Source organism: Platichthys flesus, chromosome 6, assembly GCF_949316205.1.
Source record: "Platichthys flesus chromosome 6, fPlaFle2.1, whole genome shotgun sequence".
Taxonomy (NCBI): Eukaryota; Metazoa; Chordata; class Actinopteri; order Pleuronectiformes; family Pleuronectidae; genus Platichthys; species Platichthys flesus.
The window spans coordinates 1,562,571-1,575,889 of record NC_084950.1 but is presented as its reverse complement, the minus strand read 5'-3'; the positions used below and the strand labels follow the sequence as shown (position 1 = coordinate 1,575,889).

The window sequence follows — 13,319 nt, the reverse complement described above, 5'->3', positions numbered from 1 at the left end:
CCGCCTGGTTCAGCAGATAAAGCTGCAGTCACAGGAACAAAAGAGAGAACAGGGTCTCCTCTGCTCGGACGCTGAAGAGGAGTCTGTTTGTGCTGAGATGATGACTCGTGTACGTTCATCTGACCGAGAACTACAGAGAACTAATGTACGAGCAAACCACTGTGTCGTGAAGCAGAAGTTATAATTGAATGTTCATCGATAGTTAATGATCTGACGACTGGAATCTGTTGGTTTCAGCTTCATGGAGTCGAGTGTGAGAACATGGAGATCGACCGACTCCTGCTGCTGAGTCGAGCAGACGAGGATTAACGAGTCATTACAGAAACACCACGGTGGTCCACAACATTAACACAGAGATACTTAGATATATATTTTAGGTTTAAGGTTAAAAATATTCATTGATATGTTGTTAAAGCAGTGTATAAGACTACAAACTCTACAACTATTTGACTCTACAGTATGTTTATTATCAACACACATACAAACATTTAAAGCATGTGGTTATACTAAAGACAAAACAAATCGTAACTATATACTATTATTCAATACTATTTTCATCAGTTATAAATATTTATGTTCAAGTATATAGTTGTTGTATTCTATGGAGTAAAAACTGTGCTTATATTTTAGTGTTCAGTATTTACTTGCAGTCGGTCAGAATCACTGTGATGCTGTCAACTGGTGATTTTTATTTTTGTAACTGTTTTTTTGTGAACAATCTCAAATCAATATCGTTTGTCTGCTTCAAGCATCGGCAGAGAAAATGAGTCTCATGATTCTCTGAGAGGCTGAAAAGACCTGGAACATCAACCACATGAGAGAGAGAGAGAGAGAGAGAGAGAGAGAGAGAGAGAGAGAGAGAGAGAAAGAAAGAGAGAGACTATGACTTTTACGTTAACTTTTATTTAAATCATTTCATGAAATAAACGTAATAAGTATCACTTTGATCATGTCACATTTTACACAAGAAAACTACATGTCACACAACCACACAGAATTTAAAAATGCAGGATCAGTGAACCGCCCCCCCTCCATTGAACATAAAACAACTTTGCTTCCACCTTTTCCAGAACCCCCCTCCCAGTTCTGCCTCTGAAAGCCCTCACTTCCTAGATGGACTCCCAGAACCTTTAATCCATTCCTTCCCCACCGGAGATGTCCAGGAAGACCAGGCTCAGACCCTGAGCTCCACTGACCCATTAAAAACCCCTCACTCTTCGCCCAGTCTTTATTCAAGTCACTGATCATCTTTATATACAATATATTTATTTCAATATGTTTAACTTTGTGTTGAACTGAATCAATTTGTCACGTGAATCCAGGAACTTTAAGATCATAAACAAACATATACACAGAATGTGGTTCTACACACATGGAGACACACTGAGGGACAAAGGTGGACAATAATAAAGACAAACTTCAACACACTGTATGTGAGTCTTTATAGAGGGTTTATATATTCTGCTTGTGTTGTGTCATTTCAATAAACACATTCTTCATGTGAATAAACACAATCGGGGCAGAAAGGTTGCTGGTTTGAATCTGGTTCAGATGAGGTCTTCCTGTGTGGAGTCTGCATGTTCTCCCCGTGTTTTCTCCAGGTGCTCCGGCTTCATCTCACAAACACATGCAGATTAGGGGTTGTGTAGATTGGAGACTACACACAAGCTGCAGCTGCTTCAGCCTCTGGATCCTCAGGACACAGCTCAGCCTTCGTCCACACACACTGTCCTCTTCACACTGTCCTCTTCACACTCACCTCCAGTCAGTCCATCTCCACCTGTTGAGAGAAGAAGACATCAGTGTCACAGAGACTCACTTCATCAGCTGTGAGTCAGTGATGCAGCTCATCCAGTAGAAAGAGCAGCAGGGACTTCAGTCCTGTTCAGAGGTGGAGCAGCTTCCTCTCTGCTTCATGTTCACGTGTTGGAATGAACACGCTAAGAGCTCAGTGTGTGTCCTCTGCATGTCAAAGTGCAGAGTGGACACCTGAGAGGTGGATTTACTGCTGTTACAGGTGAAGCCATGTTTCACTGTGTGTTGATGAACATCTGCTTCTGACAAACTGGGACCAGAGGAGACAGATGGACCTCAGCAGAGGTTCTGCTCTGTATAAAGAGCTCCTGGTTACCATGTGATGAGGAGAGGCTTCAGTCCCACTGATCTCAGAGCTGTGACAAAGATCCACCTGATCAGTTCTTCACTGATGAAGTGAGAGGACAAACTGTCTCAGATCAGATGAAGACGACACCGTCTCTGTCCCTCGTGTGAGGCTTTCTGCTGTGGTCCAGCTTGTGTAAGTTACAGCGCCCCCTGGTGGCATCTGGTCAAAATATATTACGTGACCACGACATAATAACGTGTGAACGAGATAAATAACTCGAGGCCACGAGATCTGAATCTGTTGTTAACTAACAAGACGAGTGGAAGACAAGAAGACACACACTGTCTCACTGACGCTGAAGACACACACTGACTCTGAGGACACACACTGTCTCACTGTCTCTGAGGACACACACTGACTCTGAGGACACACACTGACTCTGAGGACACACTTTCTCTGAGGACACACACTGTCTCACTGTCTCTGAGGACACACACTATCTCTGAGGACACACACTGTATCTGAGGACACACACTGTCTCACTGACTCTGAGGACACACACTGTCTCTGAGGACACACACTGACTCAGTGTCTCTGAGGACACGCACTGTCTCTGAGGACACACACTGACTCAGTGTCTCTGAGGACACACACTGTCTCACTGTCTCTGAGGACACACTGACTCTGAGGACACACACTCTCTCACTGTCTCTCAGGACACACACTGTCTCACTGTCTCTGAGGACACACACATGGACCTGTCTCCAGGAAGCTGACTGAGGTCATCTGGTGTTTTGGGGACAGGATGAGTCTGGAGACATTGAGATGTTCTGGGTGAGTTAGAGATCAACTGAACCAACCAGACGTTGATTTAAACTTCCCTTATCCGTCCCTTTAAGGAGAGTGTGCACCACACAACAGTGTAGAGTCACTGTGGTCAGTGGGCGGAGCTTCTATACGGGTTGATCTCCAACTTAACCTGGAGCAGGTTAGATGTTCAGAGATCTCAGAAACGGCTGAGAATCCTACCCATTACTTAGACAGCTTCTCTCTGATCACCCGTGATCAGTTTACCAAATTAATCTCAGGTTCTAAACCAACAACCTGTATCTTAGATCCCATTCCTACCAACTTACTTAAAGACATTCTGCCCCTAATTGATAGTTCGTTACTTAACATTATCAATCTGTCATTATCATCAGGTTATGTACCACAGTCTTTTAAAATAGCTGTCATCAAACCCCTACTCAAAAAACCCACCCTAGACCCAGAGGTTTTAGCCAATTACAGACCAATATCTAACCTCTCCTTCATTTCTAAAATCTTAGAAAAAGTGGTAGCCAATCAGCTGTGTGAGTTTCTCCAGGAAAATAATATATATGAAGACTTTCAATCGGGGTTTAGAGCCAATCACAGTACAGAGACAGCCTTGGCAAAAGTCATTAATGACCTTTTAATAGCCTCAGATCAGGGACTTGTGTCTGTCCTTGTTCTGTTAGATCTCAGTGCAGCATTCGACACAATTGACCATCAAATTTTATTACAAAGACTAAAACAGTTAATTAACATTAATGGAACCGCCCTTAACTGGTTTAAATCGTATTTTTCTGATCGCTCCCAATTTGTGCAAATTAATGATGAGTCATCTGTGCGCACCAAAGTTAATCATGGTGTTCCACAGGGCTCTGTGCTCGGCCCAATTTTATTCTCATTATATATGCTTCCACTAGGAAACATTATCAGGACACACTCGGTAAATTTCCACTGCTATGCGGATGACACCCAGTTATATTTGTCAATAAAACCTGAACAAAGTAATCAATTAACTAAACTTCGAACATGTCTCAAGGACATAAAAACCTGGATGACCCGCAATTTTCTCTTATTAAACTCAGACAAAACAGAGGTTATAATACTTGGCCCCAAACACCTTAGAGATGCATTATCTAATGATATAGCTGCGCTAGACGACATTGCCCTTGCTTCCAATGAAACAGTCAGGAACTTGGGAGTGATCTTCGATCCTGATTTATCCTTTAATAGTCACTTAAAACTAATTTCTAGGACCGCTTTTTTCCACTTGCGTAATATTTCAAAAATTAGACATGTCCTTTCACAAAAAGATGCAGAAAAACGAGTCCACGCCTTTGTTACATCGAGACTGGACTATTGTAATTCATTATTATCAGGCTCCAGCAGGAAGTCGTTAAAGACTCTACAGCTTGTCCAAAATGCTGCAGCACGTGTCCTGACGAGAACAAAGAGAAGAGAGCACATTTCTCCAATATTAGCATCGCTACACTGGCTTCCAGTTAAATCTAGAATAGAATTTAAAATTCTCCTCCTCACCTTCAAGGCCCTTAATAATATAGCGCCTTTATACCTTAAAGAGCTGTTAATACCTTATAAACCCACTAGAGCACTCCGCTCCCAGAATTCAAGCCTACTTGTCGTCCCTAAATTCTCTAAAAGTAGAGTAGGAGCCAGAGCTTTTAGCCATCAAGCCCCTCGGCTGTGGAATAATCTACCACTTTCAGTTCGGGAGGCAGACACCATCTGTTCGTTTAAAAGTAGGCTCAAAACCTTCCTTTTTGATAAAGCTTATAGTTAGAGCTAATTAGTGCGCCAGAACGTTACTTGTTCTATTTTATGACACATGACACACGGAGCTTCTCTTTCCAGCTTCTCCTTCCTCTTCTCCATCCCTATCCCCCTTCCCCGGAATCCCTTTGCTTTATCACCCGCAGATCCAGGGCCTCTGTGGCCGCACCATGGATTACGGTTTGTGGATCGCGCACCGGGGGTCGCGGTGTTGGATCCAGTGTGGCGGATTCTGAGTCATGTGGGCTGATCGTGGTGCTGGTGGCGGACCCTGTGTCGCGTTGGCATTGGGCACGGGCGGTGGACCAGGACCGCAGTGGTGGCTTGTGATGGGTCCTCCTGGTGGGCGGCGGTGGACGGTGACTGAGGACTGAAGTGGCGTCTGGTCTGGATGGTGGATCGTGGTCTAGATGGTTGCTGAGCATGGACTGTGCTTCATCAATGCTGCTAGAGACTTTGATTATTGATGATGTTCTCCTGCACGTGGCATCTATTGCACTTCTGTCCGTCCTGGGAGAGGGATCCCTCACATGTGGCTCTCTCTGAGGTTTCTACATATTTTTACCTGTTAAAAGGGTTTTTTGTAGTTTTTCCTTAATCTTGCTGAGGGTTAAGGACAGAGGATGTCACACCCTGTTAAAGCCCTATGAGATGAATTGTAATTTGTGAATATGGGCTATACAAATAAAATTTGATTGATTGATGATTGATGTTCATCAGAAGTTACCATGGTGATTGACCTGGTTAAGAAGTGGACGAGCTTCGTAGAACTGAAAAAACTAAACCTGAAGTTAACCTGATAACCACAAATCCTGCTTGGTAGCACAGACCCTGGATCTGTGATACTGACTGTGTTTAGTAACATACTGATGAAAGCAGCGTGGACTGACTCCAACCATCTACTGACCTCAGAGTCTCCAGTCGACAGGTTGGACTCTGCTGTAGATCAAGCAGCTCCTTCAGTGCTGAGTCCTGCAGGTTGTTTAGACTCAGATCCAGTTCTCTCAGATGAGAGGGGTTTGACCTCAGAGCTGAAGCCAGAGAAGAACAGCTGATCTCTGACAGACTGCACCACTCCAACCTGGATAAAGAAATATGAATATTAGAATGTGTCCTCCTGTTGTTGTGGATCGTCATCATGTCAACACAGACTCTCAACATGCTGCTGACCTCAGTCCAGTCTGTGACCTGAAGATAAATATCAGATCAGACATGTTGGACCATTGTTTCATTCATCAGCTTCTTCTCTGTGTGTTGGTCACTGAGCAGGTTTGTGTAATTAAACACTGTTTAAAGTAGGGATGGCTCCTGATGTCACTTCCTGTTTGTTTCTATACTTATCAACTGTCCAACGTGTTTCAATAAGAATGTCTTATTTTGAAAACCTGAGGATGAAGAGTGCTCGGCCTCAGTCCACATGTTATTTACTGACACTTTCTTAGTGATCAGGAGCAGGTGAGTGCAGGTGAATGGAGATGATGAGGTGGACGTGACTGACAGGCTGGGTGAATGACAGATGACTGAGGGACAGTGAGCAGAGCAGAACTGAGACAATTTAAATAAATAATGACCCAATAAGAAAGAAAGTCTGAAAAGTGAAGAAGGATTTAAGGACCTCAGAGTCTCCAGTCGACAGTTTGGACTCTCCAGTCCAGAACACAGCTCCTTCACTGCTGAGTCCTGCAGGTCGTTGAAGCTCAGATCCAGTTCTCTCAGATGTGAGGGGTCTGACTTCAGAGCTGAGACCACGACTTCACAGTGAGTCTCTGAGAGTCCACAACGACGGAGTCTGTAAATAAAGAAAATATCAAATCTCACCCTGGTAAATCCCCTCTTTGTTAAAAACTCCTCGAGAGAATCCTTTCAGATTTGGTTCAAGAGTTCATTCAGACTAACAGAGGAACTCCTTAGATTCAGGTGGTCAGAGGTCAAAGGTCAAGGTCACAGAACATGTTCATGGCTTCTTGAACATGATATCTTGATTAGATATATCTTCATATAGATATAAAGATAGATACAGTATGTACAATAACCTCCCTCTCACCCCACATGGTCGTATGTCTGAACCCCTAAACTCCAGCACAGTGATCACATTGGATTTCGCTCTCCACATCTGATCTAGTTTTTCTCATGTGTACATGAGATAATAACTTTATCACACACACACAAACACACACACACACTGAGTGTATTTGAAAAACGACTCATCTCCACTGATTGAACATGTTATTGATCATGTCTGGACTCACCGAGCCTTCCTGCAGTTCCTCACAGCTGGGATCAGTCTCCATCGACCCTGGTCTGATGTGTTGAACTTCTTCAGGTCCAACTCATCCAGAACCTCCTCTGACATCTGCAGCATGTAGGCCAGAGCTGAGCAGTGGATCTCAGAGAGTTTCTGTGATCTGTTCTCTGACGTCAGGAACTGCTTCATCTGCTGATGAACTGAGTGGTCGTTCATCTCAGTCAGACAGTGGAAGATGTTGATGCTTCTGTCAGGAGAAATGTCATCACTCCTCATCTTCTTCAGGTTGTAGATGACTCTCTGGATGATCTCTGGATTGTTCCCTATCCGACCCAGCAGCCATCCTGAGACTCTCTGGATGATCTCTGGATTGTTCTCTGTCCGACCCAGCAGGCCTCCTAAGACTCTCTGGTTGGATTCCAGACTGAGGCCGTGAAGGAAGCGAACAAACAGGTCCAGATGACCATTTGTACTGGTGAGGGATTTCTCCATGGTTCTCTTCAGGAGGTCATCCAGGGAGAAGGTTCTGTGTCTGTTCCCATATGTTCCCAGGAAGATGTTGAGTTCTCCTGTGTTCCTCACGGTGTAACAGTGGAACATGTAGACTCCAGCCAGAAACTCCTGAATGCTCAGATGAACAAAGCAGTAAACTGATTTCTGGAAGATCACACACTCTCTTCTGAAGATCTCAGTACAAACTCCTGAGTACACCGAGGCCTCTGTGACATTAAGATCACACTGCTCCAGGTCTTCTTGGTAGAACATGATGTTTCCTTCCTCCAGATGTTTAAGTGCCAGCCTCCCCAGCTTCAAGAGAACGTTCCTGTCAGTCTCCGTCAGCTGCTTTGGAGTCTTCTCATGTCCCTCACCGTACTTGTTGTTCTTCCTCTTTGTCTGAACCAGCAGGAAGTGTGAGTACAGGTCAGTCAGGGTCTTGGGCAGCTCTCCTCTCTGGTCTGTGGTCAACATGTGCTCCAGAACTGTAGCACTGATCCAGCAGAAGACTGGGATTTGACACATGATGTGGAGGCTCCTGGACGTCTTGATGTGTGAGATGATTTTGCTGCACAGCTCTTCATCACTGAATCTCCTCCTGAAGTACTCGTCCTTCTGGGCGTCAGTGAAGCCTCGTACTTCTGTGACCCTGTCAACACATGCAGGAGGGATCTGATTGGCCGCCGCAGGTCTGGAGGTTATCCAGACGAGAGCCGAGGGAAACAGGTTCCCCCGGATGAGGTTTGTCAGCAGCACGTTGACTGATGACCTCTGTGTGACCTCAGACACAAGCTCCCTGTGGTTGAAGTCCAGAGAAGGTCTGCTTTCATCCAGGCCGTCAAAGATGAACAAAGGTTTACAGACAGCGAGCGTCTCTGCCGTGAGCTTCTGTAACGCTGGATGGAAAACATGGAGCAGCGTGAGAAGACTGTGCTGCTGGTCCTTCACCAGGTTCAGCTCCCTGAACGAAAGCACAGCCACCAGACCCACATCCTGGTTCTCTAAACCCTCTGCCCAGTCCAGACTGAACTTCTGCACCGAGAAGGTTTTTCCAACGCCAGCTACTCCGTTGGTCAGGACGACTCTGATGCTGCTCTGCTGGTCAGTGGAGGCTTTAAAGATGTCCTGGACCTTGATGGGAGTGTCCTGGAGGATCTTCATCTTGGAAGCCGTCTCAAGCTGCCTCACCTCATGTTGAGTATTAACCTCTTCACTCTGTCCCTCTGTGATGTAGAGCTCAGTGTAGATCCTGTTGAGGAGGGTTCTACTTCCTGTTTCATCACTTCCTTCAGTCACATGTTCACATCTCCTCCTCACACTGAGCTTATGTTCATCTGAAACCTCCTGCAGACCACGATCTGCTGAAAGACAAGAAACAATGTGAGAGACAGAGAATCTGAGAATCTGCTGATGTTTTCATCAGATACAGAAAAACTACAGAAAATAAAAGCTTTTTAACTTTGTGCTTTTCTAACGATATTAAATGTTGATGCTGTATGAAGGAACAAAATAAAACCACATGTGCTGTTGTCAGAAGTGAAGACATCAGCAGACACATGTACAGTGCTGCTCTGACCGGCTGTCTGACCTCCAGCTCCTGGTCTGGATCTTTGTCCACACTGGGGACAGGAGGAGTCTCCTGAAGAACCAGACTGGTCCAAGTATGAGGTGATGCACTGTCTGCAGAACCAGTGTCCACAGCTGGTGGAGACTGGACCCTTCAGGACGTCCTGACACGAAGCACAGCAGGATGACTGCTCCTCCTCAGAAACATGACTCCTCTTCCTCTCCCTGTGAAGACATGTCCTGATAACTCACATGTCACAAAAAAACAACAGATTACCAGTAAACTTTGTGGTCTGTGAAGCAGATCGGGGGGGGGGGGGGGGGGGGGCTCTTTCACAGACATGTTCAGAGGACTGATGTTTACCAGTGTGTGGAATTTGGTGCAGATCCAAATCCAAATGAGTCTCTAGTGGATTTCAAAGTGGTTTCATAAGGAGCGTGTTGGTTCTTGGTGGAGGTCTGAGCTCTTTGAGTGATTCTGAGAGATTAGTCACCAACTTCAATGAAGCTGTGTCCTAATGCAGGGGCCACACTAGAGGAAACTAGATCCTCTTCAGAGCAGGTCCCAGTAGAAACAGTCTCTTACTCTGTGTGTGAGGGTCCAGGTTCTTTACTGAAGACTGGAGGCTGTCCCATAGACCAGTCACTCTTCAGAGACAGACAGCTGGACCCTGGAGACTCTGCTCTCAGTCTGTGGTCCTGACCTCTGCAAACACAAACATGTTTTATTCAGAACACATCATTCACTGGTTCATTCTGTGAGGATTCAGTTTGGAGCTTCACATGTTTGCAGCAGGTCTCTTACTTTGTGTGTGAGGGTCCAACTTGCTCTGAAGTGTCCTCGTCCATGTTGCACCGGCTGCGGCTCAGTTGTGGTTCAGGCCACGCTGCTCTTCTAGATAATCAAGGTCTGGTCTATTTCCTCTGGTTCTGCACTCAGTTTACAGCAGAACACAGTGAAATGATCTTTCCCCAGTTTCAATGTTTATCTGTTGAAAACGTCACAAACACAAATATTTGCAACACTTCCTGTAGCCTACCCATTTCAAAATAAAAGCACTCCAGCGTTTCTGTCGACTGAGTCAATTTATTAATTATCAAATGTTTTATTTTGAAATAGACACAGGACTTCTTAAACACAAGGAAACACAGTGATCACATCAGAAACCTCAGGAAGGCAGGAGTTACATTAAAAATAAAAAACTTCAGGTGAAGGATAATAGTCTACTAATAATCTCTCTCTCTCTCTCTCTCTCTCTTTCTCTCTCTCTCTCTCTCTCTCTCTAGCATTTCCTAATCTACACTCACAGATCAATCAACCACATTAAAGTTAATGAATACAAGCTTGTAAAAGTTCATGTGTCCTTCAACCCCCGGCCACTAAGAGAAGGAAACTCAACATCTAGTATCATGTTCAGGTCATAAAGGCTGGAAATGAATCACAGAACTTTATAGACAGTAACACTGAGAGCACATCAGTCACAGCTTGAAGCAGCACTCTGTGTCTCCACTCAGTTCTATGGCTTTGTGCCCAAATGAAGGTCAAACACAAGCTCTTCAACTTTATATTCACTTTAAAACTCACACAAAACCAGTATGAAGTTATATGTGTGTGTGTGTGTGTGTGTGTGTGTGTGTGTGTGTTTGTGTGTGTGTGTGTGTGTACCTGGCTCTGCAGGTCGATGTTCCTCACTCCTCAGCCAGTGAGTCCAGAGCTTTTCTGGGATCCACAGTGAAGACTCTCCACTGGTTGGTGACCACTGCTGTAACGTGTGATGGTGAAAACACGTTGTGTTATTAAACACTTGATGAACAGATGAAGATAAAAAGTGAAGCTGTGAGTTAACTCTGTTAATTAGTCCTTTGAAGGCTCTTTGATCCAGACCTGCTGTCCACATCTGTCTCTGGGATCCGATCACATGACGTCTGTCACCAGGTGTGAACTGACAAACTTAGAGTCATGTGATCAGCAGACGGATGTTAACAGCAGGTGTGAGAGTGAGACAGTGAAACTTTCAGAAAGTTGTGTTCACACTCACCTGCTCACTTTCCTTCCTTCTGCTCGTCCAGGTGAAAATGGAGTCTGACCGCTCCCTGTTCTCAGGCTCCTTTTCCCTGTGGAACCAGTGCACTCTTGAAACCTCCCAGTTCAAAGTCCAGTTCATACCCATGAAGATTAACTGGTTTACAGTTAATGTTTTATTGTGATGTTATGATGTAGATAGCAAACTTATGATGTTTTTAGTTAATAATGGACGGTGTGGGATCATGAATCCAGATCTTCACTTTGACACTGAGTCCTGACTGGGACTGCTCCTGGGACTGAGCCGTACAATGTGATTCATCATGATCACATATAACTTCATTCTGGTTTTGTGTGAGTTTTAAAGTGAATATAAAGTTGAAGAGCTTGTGTTTGACCTTCATTTGGGCACAAAGCCATAGAACTGAGTGAAGACACAGAGAGCTGCTTCAAGCTGTGACTGATGTGCTCTCAGTGTTACTGTCTATAAAGTTCTGTAATTCATTTCCAGCCTTTATGACGTGAAGATGATTCTAGATGTTGAGTTTCCTTCTCTTAGTGGCCGGGGGTTGAAGGACACATGAACTTTTACAAGCTTGTATTAATTAACTTTAATGTAGTTGATTGGTCTGAGTGTAGATCAGGAAATAGAGAGAGAGAGAGAGAGAGAGAGAGAGAGAGAGAGAGAGAGAGCGAGAGAGAGAGAGAGAGAGAGCGATAGAGAGAGAGAGATTCTGCAGAGGAAAAATTCCCCTCAAATAACATTTGAATATTATAAATAATAAGATACAGAGACTTAATGAAGGATGCGTCAGGTGATAACGACCAGACTGCCCAACTGCATGAATATGGAAATATGGAAATGACTCGTCAGCCGATCTCCGCACGACTTCTTGTGACCTTCTGCAGAATCTGTACAAGTGAAGTGATGGTTCTCACCTGCTTAGTGACAGAGAACTGGTTTGAGTCCAGTTCATCTGATTCACTTTGTCAAAACCATCCTGAAAATCCAGATTAAGAAGGAACCAAACCAGCAACTGTGTTAATCCTCAGACTTTAATCTGACTGATGAGTGTCCATATTAACACACTGTATATTGTCTTATATTAGTTTTTATTCCAATCATATTTGTATATATTTCGATGTTCACTCCTATAATTCTATTGAATTTAACGAAAGTTTTGTGAGAACTTTACTTTTGTGCACTTCTTAAATCTAGGTCACTTCTGTGTTTTCTGTCCTCCGCTGTTCTCTAATGAGGCTGAATATAGTTTTTTTTAATAACCTGGGTTTTAATGTCAACTGTTCCCTGTTGATAGTGAGAGTCGTTTCTTGAAATGACCCAATATCAGAGGCCCAGGTTCCCTCAAGTGGCTGTAACAGAAACCGAAGAAGAGGAGGATGAAGAGGAGGATGAAGAGGGGTTTGTGCAGCAGAGTCACACAGAAAGATTCAGAAAAAAGAACTTAAATATATGTATGTATGACTGATTCAAGACAGAACAAAAACTTCTGTCTTACAGGAAAAAAATTCTAAAAGATGTGTATTTATGCACATTTTTTATTTAAAGAAGATATTTGTTCATATTTGTATTTTATTTTTATTTATTGTTATCCATAAAAAAAGTTTATGGTAAAACTATGAAACATCTATTTCTTTTCTTTGTGGGATTGATAATGAAATCTTAGGAATCATGGTTAATCTTTATAATAATCATAATTAATAATAACTTTATCTGTAAAGCACTTATCTAAACAAAAGTTTTTATAATCGCAATGAGAGGTAATGCTTACATTTATATTAAATATTAAATATATAAACATATTCTTAAACAAACATCAGTGGGACAAGGATGACCTTAAATGACTGAGGCCATTTTATTAATTATTAAATCTGCTAACATGGACACAGGGTTTATGACCTATTCCACAGCCAGCCTCCAGGGGGCGATCAAGAGGAATTGGCTTCAGTTTTTTGGAAAAATCGTCCATCTTTATTTACGTTCTCTGTTCTGTACGTACTCTGATTAATGGATTTAATGAATCAACTGAGACTCGGACGATGGATTAATTAAAGAATAAATCAGTCACTGTTGCAAACAAATAAACAGAGAAACAAAATAAATGTTAATTTCAACCAAACTGTTGCTGAAGACTTTTTAAAGCTGTGACTTGGTAGAACTGCAGAAGAAGAATCGTGTGCAGCTCCAGCTCAGAAGCAAACCGGTCTTTTCATGCTCTGTTCACAGTGGTGGAGCTTTTCAGTTCCTCTCTGAAGTTTGTCTT

General features: G+C 43.5%; 1 protein-coding gene across 2 annotated transcripts; it reads right to left on the bottom strand.

The window, feature by feature from the left end:
- Positions 1-883: 883 nt before the first annotated feature.
- LOC133954663 (NLR family CARD domain-containing protein 3-like) lies at positions 884-11,132 on the bottom strand. 2 transcript variants are annotated; one of them, XM_062389093.1, is made up of 9 exons: positions 11,051-11,132; positions 10,678-10,774; positions 9,817-9,941; positions 9,598-9,717; positions 9,034-9,236; positions 6,955-8,806; positions 6,321-6,494; positions 5,613-5,786; positions 884-1,780 (listed from the first exon to the last, which is right to left on the bottom strand). In XM_062389093.1, the coding sequence occupies exons 3-9, from the start codon at positions 9,858-9,860 to the stop codon at positions 1,756-1,758; spliced, it is 2,592 nt and encodes an 863-aa protein (XP_062245077.1). In that variant the 5' UTR covers positions 9,861-9,941; positions 10,678-10,774; positions 11,051-11,132; the 3' UTR covers positions 884-1,755. The 2 variants fall into 2 exon arrangements, with proteins under 2 accessions (XP_062245077.1, XP_062245078.1); XM_062389094.1 differs by having other exon boundaries at positions 6,955-8,803.
- Positions 11,133-13,319: the final 2,187 nt, after the last annotated feature.